We start from the raw sequence: 14,034 nt of genomic DNA on the forward strand, positions 1-14,034 counted from the left end.
TTAAAAGTCAATAATACAACATATGAACATTTATGACTTCATAACTTATAATAAGCAAAAAATTATATAAGTTTATATATAGACCAATATTTTATTAGATGATTTAATAATTAGTATAACATAACTACACATAGTGTTTTATACTGCGCAATATGCATTATGAATCTAATAAAAATAATCAAAATACTGAATTATTTAAAATATATATGTTTATATAATTTTAGTTATGCTTTTAAAAATAAAATTAAAAGTTAAAAATGATAATTTCGAGCGGCAATCCGTGCAACGCACGGGTCCATATCTAGTGTATTTTATAAACTATATAAAATGTATTTTTTTTCTTAAGTAGTATTTAACAAATTATATACTCTTTTTGTAGTGTATTAGATAATTATATATATATATATATATATCTATATATATATATATATATATATCTATATATATATATATATAAGGTTCTGAGTCCATAGGCCCGTACATTCCCCCAGGGCGAGGTTTGATTCACGTTGGGAGGGCCCAAACCATGTAATATAATTCTCCTTTGGAGAGCAGACCCCTCCCAACGTGAATCGAACCCGTGACCTCCAAGGTCCCTACATTATCGGTAACCAAAGGGCTTAACCACTAGGCCAACTCATCGTTGGTGATAATTGTATATATTTCATGGGAAATTTTATATTTTGTGTTTTAAATAAACTTTGGTACACAAATTTGTTTTCTGTTTGATTAAATATAAATTTTAAATAGAAAGATAAATAGAATTGTTTTATACAATTAGTATATTGGTTTTGGTGATTGATAAATAATTTGGACATTTGCAGAATATTGGTGTATAATAGTTATATGATGATTGTTTATAGAATATGTAATTTTAATTAAATGCCAAACAATTGTTTTGCTCCAACAAAAAATAATGGATACCAACTGTCATTAAAAAGCTATTACTCTAACTAAAAATTTAGGAGCCCATAAATGAATCAGATAACAATTTTTTTTTGGGCCGAAACCCACAAAATTTTCTTGAGATCATTTCATATATACGATTGATTTTTTTTTCCGAATAGATGAATGTTTTTTTCCATAACAATTTTTGTCTTGCAATTAATAATAAATCTAGACGACAAAAAAAAAAAAAAAAATTTTGTCTTATCGTCTTCACTAAAACACATCCAAAAAAATCAGACGGTTGCTCGTAATAATTAAGAATCATTCGCAAAATTGTCTGCTAATCAAGATACTATGTCTTCGTTTATCATCTGTTAATCGCAACACCGGAAGTCTACAAAGAGGTAAGCTTATTATTGTTTCAGATTTTGACTTTATTTTTTTCAAATGTTTCTATTGAAATTCCATTCTTTGAAATTTTATGTTTGAACATAGCTCTTGGGCATTGATTGTCAATAACCCGATCTTGTATGGGTAAGTATTGCTAATTTTATATCTAAATTATGATTATCAACAATTCTCAAATCGTGAGAGGTTATTTTGAGATTGGTTAGTTTTAAAACAAATCTCTTATTATAAATCTCTTGTTACATGAGAAGAGTTATAATTAATTTTGTTTCCAAATATATTTCAGTTTTGTCTCAACGTGATTATATGATTTTCCTAGATGAGTTTCCTAGAAGAGTTATGATTATATGATTATGAGTTTATAATAGCTGTTTATAAATATGTGATCATGATGATACAAAGATCAATGTATACAGGCGAACGATCATCTCCGTGATTAATTCTTTTGAAGCAGGCTGTATTTATGGCATCTTTGTAGCAATTCATAAATATGGAAGTATAGATGCAAAAGGTTAGTGAGGCTTTGTAGCTATTCAATATGTTAAATTCAGTAAGTTGAAATGATTTAGTAAATTCGAGGATTTAATATATGTTACATGCATACATGCAAATCTTCCTATCCGAGTATAATTGGAACAATGTGTGCGGCTTCTAATGATGTCGTCTTTGGAGCTATTCATAAAGCTTGAAGCAATGTTAAAGGTTAGTTAGATGATAAGGGTTACATATTCTTTTTAGTTTTTATGAATATTTAGCTGCTGTTAAACTTTTTGAGTGAGTAGATTTGTGATAGAAAACATTGATATGTTAATCTATGTTAAAATGAGTTTTCTAAAGTCTCGTGATTGTTATATTGTTTTCTAAAGTTTTTTTTTTTTTTTGGGCAAAATTTTCTAAAGTTTTCAACTTTAGCAAGACATTGTTTTCTTATATTGTTTGATAATACTTAATCATCGTAACTGCTTCTGTATATGAATTATTTAACTTCATATTAAGCCAGTAAAGGAAAAAACTCCGTGAAAAAACAAAGTTAGGCTGGATTTTGAGATGAAAATAACAGATAGTTTATTCAAAACAACATTATTTCTTATCTGGAAAATGATTTCAGTAACCACAATACTTTCCAAATGCCTTTTAGAAACCAACTTTTCCCTGTTAAACAAATAAAAGAAATGATTATTATAGGATAGCATATTTCGAAAAGTCTTCAATCCTTACAGATTATTAGTATAGATTGTTACCTCTTGCATATCATGTCGCTTACAAAGCAAATTTTTATAGGTTTTAAAAAACTTCCTTGAACACCACATTCATTTTTGCCTTCTGTGGTTTTCTTTCTTTGTTCACTATGAGGATCTTCAGTCCTTTCGTAGAAGTTACTCTAGAGATTGCAACATAGAGTTGGCAATGTGATTATTCTAAGTACTAAAGAAAATAAGATCTATTAAAATAGAATATATACTTACAGATGTATCAGCTAGAATCATTTCCATTGTTTCACCAGTGAATTGTGTATTGTGTCTAGGAATGGAAAATTTTCACTTTGATTTTCCAATTCGTCTTGAAAGGTTTGATGTCGGCAAGGTTGGTGTCCCAAGATTTGCAGCCATTTTTTCAAGAGAGTAGCAAGCGAAAAATGATTGCATGAAAGGCTATTGTGTATCTAAACTTAACATTAAACATCTATTTATATGAAAAGAGGTCGGTAAGATTATTTTAGGGTTTAGAGAATGAATATCAACAACGGTATATTAGCGAATAAGAATTTTAATGATATATGCTCGATTTGTTAGTATTTCAATATCTAGTTTTTGTTAGATTTTGGAAATAGAATAATTTTGATCGTGTTTAATGGGATTATGATTTATTTAGTTATAGATATTGAATGGATTTGTTTATTATGGAAATCAGTTTAAATGATAACTAACAAATTTGGGTTTGGCATTAATTTCCGAAGATATCTCTAAATCTCGGAGAAACGTCACGGGCTGAAAAATTGTCGGCGAAGCCCATTCAAAAACCACGAAGCCCAGTAAAATTGAAAAGCAATGACAATCGGATCCTCCAACAATGGTACAAAGATCCGCGTGTTTTACCATATTTAATAGATATAGATCCGACCCGACCACCCAAGATCCGCGTTCTTTTAAGATACACATTTGCTAATTTACCCTTTAACGTGTTTTTTTATTGTTTCTTTGATTGAAAAGTTTGTAATGGCATTCATTGTAATTAATCTACCAAAATAAGGTCTGTTAGTTTTGAGTGATTCCCAATTAATAGTATAGATGAGAAATCTCTTAATTACTTCACTAATCATAATAAACTAGATCATGATCCATACTATGGCACGGGTTGAATTTTATTTACTACAAAATTTATATATATTATATATTTTAGACTAAAATTTTGATATATTATAGTAGAAAGTGAAAATATATTAATTTTTTTGTCCTTATATATAATATTAGAATGAATATATTTTTCTAATTATGGCTATGAATGATTATAGATTTTGGTTTTTGGATTTTATATTTTTGTTTTTGGTTTTTGGATTTTGCAAAAATAAAAGAAATAAAAAAAATAGAAAGAAAAAAGAATGTTACGTTAAAAATTTGTTTCGAAAAGTGAAAAACTCAAATAAGATGGATTTTGGATTGTCAATGAAAATTGAAAAAATCTTGCAAAAACTAGATTCCTTATTTTTTAGGAAAATCATATTCACAAAATCTTGAATGGGTGAAAATAAAAGAAATAAAAAAAAATAGAAAGAAAAAAGAATGTTACGTTAAAAATTTGTTTCGAAAAGTGAAAAACTCAAATAAGATGGATTTTGGATTGTCAATGAAAATTGACAAAATCTTGCAAAAACTAGATTCCTTATTTTTTAGGAAAACCATTTTCACAAAATCTTGAATGGGTGAAATAGAGATTTGTTTGAGCTAATTACGGAATTTAAGAAATTCTTTTTTTCAATTTGTAATTCTTTAGTTGTTGAAATAGAGATTTGTTTGAGCTAATTACAGAATTTAGTAGTTATTCGCATAATCGAATATGTTATGAACATAGTTTTAGTATATAATAATATCAAATTCAACCCATACGTGGAGTATATTTTTATTTTAGAATCCCAATGAAAATATTGCGTGAACAATCTATTATTCGTTATTTTTTAATTATTTGTAAAATCAAATTTTCAAATATTTAGCAGTGTCAAATCTTATTTAACCCATCTCTTCTTATAATCTTAACATGTCGTCTGTTAAAAGCAGGGCCGGCTCAATTAATTTGGAGTCCCTGTACACATTTATAAAATTGGCCCTTTTTCGTACAAAAAAAAAGGCCTTTTTCATGTTCAAAATATCTTAAAAATTGGCCTTTTTTCATACTAAATAAAATATTTGGGCCTTTTTCATACTAAAAATATCTTATACTCTTTAAAATATTTTTTATTTCCTTATTAAAAACAAAAATTGGGCCCTTAAATTTACCCAAAAAATTTTTGGCCCAGAACATTTGCTCCCCTGACACCCCCTTAACGCCGGCCCTGGTTATAAGGATCATAACTCTTTCTATCATATAATAAATTACATTTAACCAGCCGTCTGTTATAAATATTTTAAATATATCTGTTTTAAAAATCAAATTAGAGTATTTATAATTTTTACCTTTTTAATATATTAAATATTTATGATATTCTTTGAAATATTAAAATAAAAAAATTTTAAATGTTCCAAACTAAAATATTTAAAATTTTTATTGTAGTATATAAAATTATGAATTTCAAAAAAAAAGTTCTATGAAATTAAATATAAATATTCAAATAGTTATAAGGATCATAACTCATTCCATCATACAATAAATTATATTTAACCTGTCGCCTATTATAAATATTTTAAATATATTTGTTTAAAAAAATTAAATTAGAGTATTTCTAATTTTTAACTTTTTGATCTATTAAGTATTCATGATATTTTTAAAAAATATAAAGTAAAACTATTTTAAATGTTCCAAATTAAAATATTTTAAAAGTTTATTGTAGTATATAAAATTATACATTTAAAAAAATGTATTAAATTGAATATAAATATTCAAATTTTGATCCTTTACTCAGTAGAAATTATTGTTGAATTTTCAACAAGAAAAAAAAAATTGTTGTTGAATTTATTTTCGTTTAAGAGAAATATAATACTCAAATCTGAATTTTTGACCTGTTACATTTTTTCCATCATAGATTGAACAATTTATAGTCGTTATCAAAAATTCAAATCATGGCATATGCGGAAAAAAATCTATATTTTTTTATTATATATATGATATGATGATTTATTTATTTAACAAAAAATAGAATCACATAAAGATTAGAGGTGAAGTATAATGATTAATAACAGATTAATATGGTAAGTTAGATATCAAATCTTATATATTCATTTTGATTGGTCACATGTGAGAACTGTTACATATATAGACGATTCTACGACGGATAATTCCTTCCAATCCTTATTAGATCTACGGCATACGACACTTCCTTCTTCATGCTCTTGACGGACACCTTCAATGATCCACGACCTGACGGCACTTCCTTCTCTGCGTAGAATCTTGGCGAACGGCTATAATTGTAAATCGATGAAGATCTCATGCACATTTGCCTCCATTAATCTACAAACTTGTTAATAAATCGCAGTATCTGGGACTCGAATCCCAGGCCTCTTGGTGTAGAAGCATTAATTAACACTGTTGGGGTCGGATTTCATCCCATAGCACCGAGCCGAACTTCGAACGCATCAGGGAATTTCTGAAGACACCTCGGTGGAAACTGCCATTCACCTCGGGTCGAACTGCCAATCACCTCGGGTCAGATTGCCACTCGCCTCGGGTCATCGCATCGATCACCTCGGGGAACAGCCATAGTCTGCTCGGGGTCTGTCAGCAGGCTTGTGAACCCGAGCCGGCTCCCTTTAAGTGCCCGAGCAGATTCACTTCGGGAAACCGAGCCGGCTTGTGTTGAGACCCCGAGCTGGCTCCTTCCGTGAACCCGAGCCGCTTTCCCTCGGGAGCCTAGGCCACGCCTCTGTTGTTCCCGAGCCGGTTGCATAAGTTCCCCGAGGCGAAGTCTTCATCATCGCCCGAAGCAAAGACTTAGTAAAATATTCTTCTCTAAAGGTATCATTTCCAAGCAAGTTATCATTTCCGAAAAAGAAGGATCATTTCCGATAAACTCGGAAATGATAAGGAAGAATCGCGAAGGATCAACTCAAATCAGGAAATCTTCCGAAAACTCCGAAGAATAAGGAAATTGTCCTAATCCGCGATATTCTGGCCGACTTTAAGATAAATGGAAATCTTCCGGGAATATCGCTGGAGAGGCGGTTTATCATCCCTATATAAAGAGACTCAAGGCTCAAACGAAGGGACAAGCAACATCGCTCTAGAAATTACACTACGCAAAGCTCTCACAGCACAAACACTTTTTCTTTTACGATCAAACTCTTGTACGATCAAAATCGTCTTTTCATTAATAATATCAAGAACACCATCTTTGGTAACAATCGTTTCTGTTGTTCTTTGAGAATTCACGATTATCGTATCCCTAAAATAAACCCTAGACAAATCTTGATTGTGTTAGTTTCGACTTCCACAAACACTTAGTCAACCAATGGGAAAAAGTGGCTTCCACGCATTTTCGTTTTTATAGTTTAATTAAATTAATTAAATCTGGCAAAAATTATATTGACATGGGCATCAGATGTAAGAATGCATCTGAGATTACATGGTCTTCTTAGCACCAACAGTGAATCTGAAACGACATCAGATGAGAATAAAGCTAAAGCCATGGCATTCCTAGGCCACCATCTCCACGATAGTTTTAAAAATGAATACATCACGAAAAAAGATCTTGTTGATCTATGGCAATCACCCAAAGATCGTTTTGATCATCAGATATATGTGATTTTGTCAAAAGCCAAACATGAATGCCTAAATATGATACTCTAGTTTTCTCTTGATTGACATGTTCCGAAGATGCATAGAAAAGCTTTGAAGGCCAAAAACTTATATCATAAAGTAGATTTCACGTGTTTCGCTTGTATTGGTCAATAATGCTTAACTGTTTGCAACTTTGCTTTAAAGTCCACTTTTATTGGATGGTTACCACATAGATTTTTGGACCTTTCTGAAATATGATTCACCTTAAGGACACGGAATTTCAGTTTTCACCGTATCCTTAGATTTTTAGAAAAACATTAAAAATAAAATATTAAGTAATAGAAATATTACCAAAGAATCAGATTTCATCAATAATTTTAGTAGAAATAGTACTAAAGAATCAAATTCCATCAATAATTTTAGAAGAAATAATACCAAAGGATACCACTCCTCTATCTTAACTATTAAACTAGATTTTAACACCTGGTATACCGCGGGACGATGTATTTTTAAAAATTAATAATTTTTTAAATTTAATGGTTATTAACCCGCGGTATGCCGAACTAACGAAATACAAACATTTAAATAAATTTGTTTATTAAGTTAGGCTTCCTATTCATTCGTATTTAAATTTATTTTGATCTTATTTATAATATGATTCTGAATCATTTTCTAAACATTTTAGCAAATATGGGACGCTGAACCACACTTTTTCATCAATTAGGTAATATATATATCCGTTTTAAAAATTTTGAATTACAATATTTGCAGAAAAAATAATTGAGATTTTTTTTAACTTTATGTATTATATCATGATTCAAAATAGTTAAAAAAAAATTCAAACAAATATAATAGGAAAATCGTAATTTTAAATCTTAACAAAATCTTCTAAATATCTATATTTTTAAATATGGAATATCCGGTTCATAATTTCGGATATGTTTTGATCCGATCCAAATAAAAATATGGAATATCCGATATAAGATTTTGAAGAAAATTTTGTATCGGGTCGGATACCAAAAATCTCGGATAAATTTTTAACCCACCCGATACGAAATGTAATTCAATTCTAGTATAGATTATTATTATATATATATATATTAAATTCACTATTATGGTACACTAACAAATAAGTACGAAATTATTAGGGGGAGGATTTATTGAAATTAATTTAAAATTATATTACACGGCTTAACATGCATAATTGTGAATGCATATCAATTATTGAAATTTAGGAAATTACTTTATATAAAAAAACCATAATTTAAAATTTAAAGAGCATATTAAAATTACAATTGTGTGCGGAAATATTCATATCCATTATCCAGTAATAACAAATATGATAAAAAATAAAAGTAGAAATAGAAGTTAAATTTGCATTTTTTGTTAAATAAAATAAGTTGGAAAGAGATACTATGGAAATAAAATAATAAAAAAGTTCTTCTTTTACTATCCAAAAATGTTGGAAACATTCTTCGTTACTTATTCCATTACTACAAATTACATCCTCTGTTTTGATATTTTCTGACCGGCCATGAGCTTACGAAATTTTCTTTTATTTCTTGCACGAAATCTCAAAGCTTTTTCTTTGTTCGTCTCACTGTTGTAGTGAGATAACATATGTGCAGCAAATCTTTGAGAAGTGTCAAACACACCATTGCACTTGGGACACGTATATGGACCATATTTCACATATGGTATACTATGTGTACGTCCATCATATTGATTATCATCACTTTTCTCATCTTCTTCAGAATGAACATAATAAGTAGTTCTTTCAAAAAGATTTGTTGGTTTGGAAATTTTCTTCGAAGATCGACTAGCGTGAGGAACATGGTTACACTTTGATGTAAAGGAAGAAAAATCTGAATGATGAAGAGCAGCAGAATGTTGGCGCGGATAAATGACACTAAGAGGTGTAGGATTCAAAATTTCGCACTGATTATCGAAAAAAATTTGAGGATAAGATACAGGATTCCAAATATTAGTATTAGAATCCATGGAACGTTTGACACGTTTAATTTCATGTTGGAAATTATCAAGTGTATTGGTAGGAACAATAGTAGTATACCTATTTGTGATGGTTTCAGTAAAAGAAATTTGAGTAATATGAGAATTATTTTGAATAGAAAAATATTTGGCACCAGAAAAAGAATCAAAGTTTCTCCTCATCATATGATAGTTCATATGTGAATTGTTAATTTGAAAAGAAAATGAAGAGGCATGTGAATTTTGATAAGAAGAAAAGGATGGAGGAGAATCAAACAAATCTTCATGGTTCATGCGATGGTTTATGAAATCATCACCGTAAATATTGAACCTATTTAGATTGAAAGACATATTGAAACTTAAGATGTATCTTACACCATTTGCCTATGTATCATTTTATATAATTTTCAAGTTGGTAAAAAAGGTAATAAATTGAAATTATTAATTCAAAGTCAATATATTTTGTTATTTAGTTAATTTCAAATTTGGTAACGTTATTTATGACTATGAATAACTTATTTTTGGCGTGTTATTTCTTTTGTTGACTACTTAGTTATATTTTTGTATTATGGTTTGAAACTTTGAATTGTACATTCTTTCCTAAAATTTATAACATGGTATATATTATGGTCCTGAACGTTCGGTTATCCGATCAGTTATCGGTTCAATTCCATTCGATTTCGGTTATTTCAGTTCTAAAATTTAGTATTCATTCGGGTATTTTGAAATTTCGGTTCGGTTCTGGTTCTTTCGGTTTTAAAATTTATTATCCATTCGGTTATTTTGCTTTGGATATTTTCGGATATTTCGTTTATTTTTAGATATTTTTGGATATTTTTTTGTTATTTTCGAGTATTTTTACTATTTATATATATTTTCAAGTATTTTTGATTATTTGGTCTATAAATAACTAATATTTTTAAAAATACAATTATGTTTCGGGTATTTACGGTGATATTTGGTAATATTTTTGGTCTATATATATTATGAATATATATTTTTCGATCCTTTTTAGCATTTTCTGGTTTCTGGACCTGTTATGGTAAAATAGCGAATTTAGGAGAGGAAATGGAGCAAGAGGAGAAAATATCCAAGATCAAGACTGACCGGTTGGACAATTGTACCAGTCGGTACAGAAGACTCTCATAACCGATCTGTTATACTTTTAAACTGATCGGTTTGCTTTGTATTTTTTCCTTGTTTCAGGGCTCCGACTCTTTAGCTATAAATACTCAACACTCTATAGCCGCAAAGGCAGGCCTTTTTGTGCTAGTTTTTTATTTTTCGAAAGTTGTTCTTCTTTCATTATTTTGTTTAAAGAATGTTAAAATCCTTTGATAATCTCTATTCAAACTCTTGATCCCTTTTTCTACAATGATCATATGTATTGCTCATGTGTGAGTAGTCCCATCATTGAGTTTAGAGATTTCAAAGGAATGTTTGTTTAAGTTTATTTACGAGTTATTTTACTTTTGGATTGTTCTTCTAGTTCTCTATCTTTGATTATTCTTAATGTATTAGTTGAATTAAACACTTTTAACTATTGTCTTTAATCGAATTCATCAAGCCATCAACAACGGTGTTGAATCGATAGATCTATCATTAGATAGGCAAAGCTTCTTTAGCCAGCCAAAAATTAATGTTATTATGTTTTGTGAATTGATTGAATTACGATCTTAAAGCTTGTTAGAATTTCCTAAAACAAACGATAGTTTAGTTGTTATGAAATATCTTTCATACTTAATTATGCAATGCGAGAGCAGGGTAATTAATTATAAGTAATTTAAATTTAAGAAAGAATATTAATGCTTCTATAATTAATGTACTTGTTTTTATATGAACTCTCTTATGACTTCTCTAGATTCAATATTTGTTTTTAAATACCTTATTTATTATTTATTTTATTTTATTTTTGAAAATTTCACACGAGTTCCTTTAACTCCTATTTTGTTCTAGCCATGTCTAAGTCTATATAGTTTATTGTGTATTTCTGTGGTCTATGTGGACAATCTCTAAGTACTACTGCGTTTGTACTGTGCACTTGGGATCTTTATTAAGGGTTAAACCCACAAAATCCCTTCTTGTTCTTACATTTTTTTCTGTGAATCCCAAAACAAAATTATTTATGTCTTGGGGTCTTGTGACGGGTTACTACTCTTGGTTCGGATCTACGATTTAGGCTTCTTTACTTAATCAGTCCAACAGCGAGGGAGCAGCAGAAACTTTTGTATTATCACAATGGCCGTATGTTTTAGTTATGCTACTGACATAAATAGTCTAACAATTAGATAGACACTGCTCTCGACATTTCTAAATCCTCAACTAGTTGGTACGTCGTTCTTCGTCCATAATTGATTATATATTTGGATGTAACATTAATCACCAACTCTGAAAATATATCAATATATGTTAGAGATATGTAGTGGAGTTACAAATATATTGGCTCTTAGACTATGAAAAATATGTGTACTATTGTAAAATTACCAAAACATTGCCACTAACCCAAAATATGGGCATTAAGTGGTATAGAGGCAATGTCTTGGTAAAGCTTTAACTTCTTGATCTATGCGTCTATTGTTTGAAAGGAAAACTTTATAGTTGTGTAGAATGTATAAACTAATTTCAGAACTCAAATTAAAATTGACTAAAAAGATTTAGATAAGTAAAAAAGATAAAAGATTCACACGAAAAGAATATGTAAGTTTGACAATGGGGGAAAATAAAGAAACACAAGAGTATATAAATATCAAAATGCGTTAGTTACATTTAATAAAATCAAAGAGTTGTTAGGTGAAATGTCTAACCAAAAAAGAGAAAAAGCAATCACATCATCACACAATACTTGTTGAATACTCTTTTTCAAGACCGGCCTTTAAATAAGCCCAGAAGCAGCCGACACATATATGAAACAAACACACACACTTGTTTGGACATCAGTATCTAACCAATTGATTCTGACATTTCATCTTTCTCTATGGAATCATTGGTTGATAATTTTTTTTTTATTTTAATAATGACCACTAATTTAGAACTTGGAAGTCTAATCTTTTTAATGGAATAGGGATGTCTTTTTTCTTTCTAGAGAGATATATTAAATAAAGATACCACTATTATTCTTTTTCCTTGGGAAAACACTTTGATTTTAAAATTTATAAGAATTTATCATTGGATTCTCAAGAAAGTGTTTCCTTCTATTACAAAATCCATATTTTTAGCAACTTGGGAGTTTTAAGTCAAGATTTGTTCTGTTTTCTTATGTTAAAAGGCAAAATCGAAGAAGCCAAATAGATGAACACAAGTATTATCAAACTATGTGAAGCATTTTGTATTCTATATACAACACTCATGTGATGATAATCATAAGTACATAGAGGTATGCCATGGAATATATAACAGCTAAATAAAACTATGCAACCTCGGATTCATTATTTGCGAAATTTGCCAATAAAACCACACCACACTGCAAGGGACCCGTCAAGGCTCTCTCAAATACAACAATGGTTTGGTTATTTGGATCAGAATCTTTGGCAAAGATATGAACCAAGAAGATTCCAGCAAGGTTTCTTCCTTTGTTGTTGTTGTTGGATTGGTGCGGTACGTGTAAGATCTTCATTCTTGTGTAACAGATTCCACATTATGTGTATGTCTTCGTACTCGCAAGAACTCACGTCGTTTTGTAACCTCAAGAGTCCTGCAACACACAAGACCATCAATTAGTTTTTTTTTTTTTTTTTTTTTTTTTTTTTAACATCGATTTAATTATTCCGGTTTTATTGAAACATCCGACTAATCCGGAAGGTGAATAAATCATCCTAAGTAAAGATTTGTTCCACGGATAAAGCAACAAAACCTCAAAGACCTTTAATTCTTGATAGCTCAAGAGTCTCTTGTTATAGCTAAAACTTTTCCACTGACAGTTTCTATATATGATCAAGAATCACAAAAGAAAGTGACAAAAATCTAAGCTAAATCTCAAAGGAATTTATAAGATTATTTTTTTTCGGTTTTTTCATCAAAAGCAATGAAACAGAGGATTTTTAGCCCTCGGTGAAAAGGACCGTGGAGGATCGGAGCTTACCGCTATGTCGAAACCCGACGCGAACGGTGAAACGATTCCAGATGCGCCGGGTGGGGAAGGCCATCGTGTTCCACCACTCTCTCCATCTTAGGCCGGCCATTAGATCAAAGTGAAGAGAGAAAGAAGAGAGAGAGAGAATGTAGAAAGGGAGAAGAAACCCAACCCCCAAAAACTGACGTTACAAGCAATAACTTCAACTAAATAGAGAGTCTTATTAAAATAAAAATATTACTATTACAATAAAAATATTTTAATAAGAAAAAAATATCAGCCGTATATTCTATGTTTTATTCTTAAAAACATATTACATAAATATTGAATAAAATAGTGCAAAGACCTTTAGGTCCTTTCTTCACTGGATGGAGAAAATAAATCTGATTTCTGACATTCTGGTCTGGTCGATTTGGTTCGGATAGTGGATTTTTGTGAAATGGGTTTTGGAATATAGGTTTCATATAAGATCAACATTTTGGTGAATTTAATAAAATCATAGAAAAGAAACAAATAAATGATTCTAAATTATAGCTAAAGAGTTTTTGAGAGTTTTCTATAATCTTGTTGATTAGTATTTCATAATCTTGTAAACTTTTCAAAACAATCTCTCTATTTTAATGATATTTTCATGACTTTATTTTGTAAAGAAAAGTGTAGACAGTCAGAAACCAATAACATAATAATTTAATTCATTAATAATCATAGATTCTAATATTTTAATTGAATAACACGAAACTTTTAATGACTTTATA

General features: G+C 29.6%; 2 protein-coding genes across 2 annotated transcripts; both read right to left on the reverse strand.

Moving 5' to 3' along the window:
- Positions 1 to 8,645: 8,645 nt before the first annotated feature.
- On the reverse strand, positions 8,646 to 9,567 carry LOC9301523. Its single transcript, XM_002865403.2, has one exon. The coding sequence runs from the start codon at positions 9,559 to 9,561 to the stop codon at positions 8,722 to 8,724; it is 840 nt and encodes a 279-aa protein (XP_002865449.1). The 5' UTR covers positions 9,562 to 9,567; the 3' UTR covers positions 8,646 to 8,721.
- Positions 9,568 to 12,495: 2,928 nt separating this feature from the next.
- LOC9301524 lies at positions 12,496 to 13,566 on the reverse strand. Its single transcript, XM_002865404.2, has 2 exons — positions 13,289 to 13,566; positions 12,496 to 12,901 (listed from the first exon to the last, which is right to left on the reverse strand). Exons 1-2 carry the CDS (start codon positions 13,386 to 13,388, stop codon positions 12,726 to 12,728), a joined length of 276 nt encoding a protein of 91 aa, XP_002865450.1. The 5' UTR covers positions 13,389 to 13,566; the 3' UTR covers positions 12,496 to 12,725.
- Between the last annotated feature and the right edge of the window lie 468 nt (positions 13,567 to 14,034).

Source organism: Arabidopsis lyrata, assembly GCF_000004255.2.
Source record: "Arabidopsis lyrata subsp. lyrata unplaced genomic scaffold ARALYscaffold_8, whole genome shotgun sequence".
Classification (NCBI taxonomy): Eukaryota; Viridiplantae; Streptophyta; class Magnoliopsida; order Brassicales; family Brassicaceae; genus Arabidopsis; species Arabidopsis lyrata.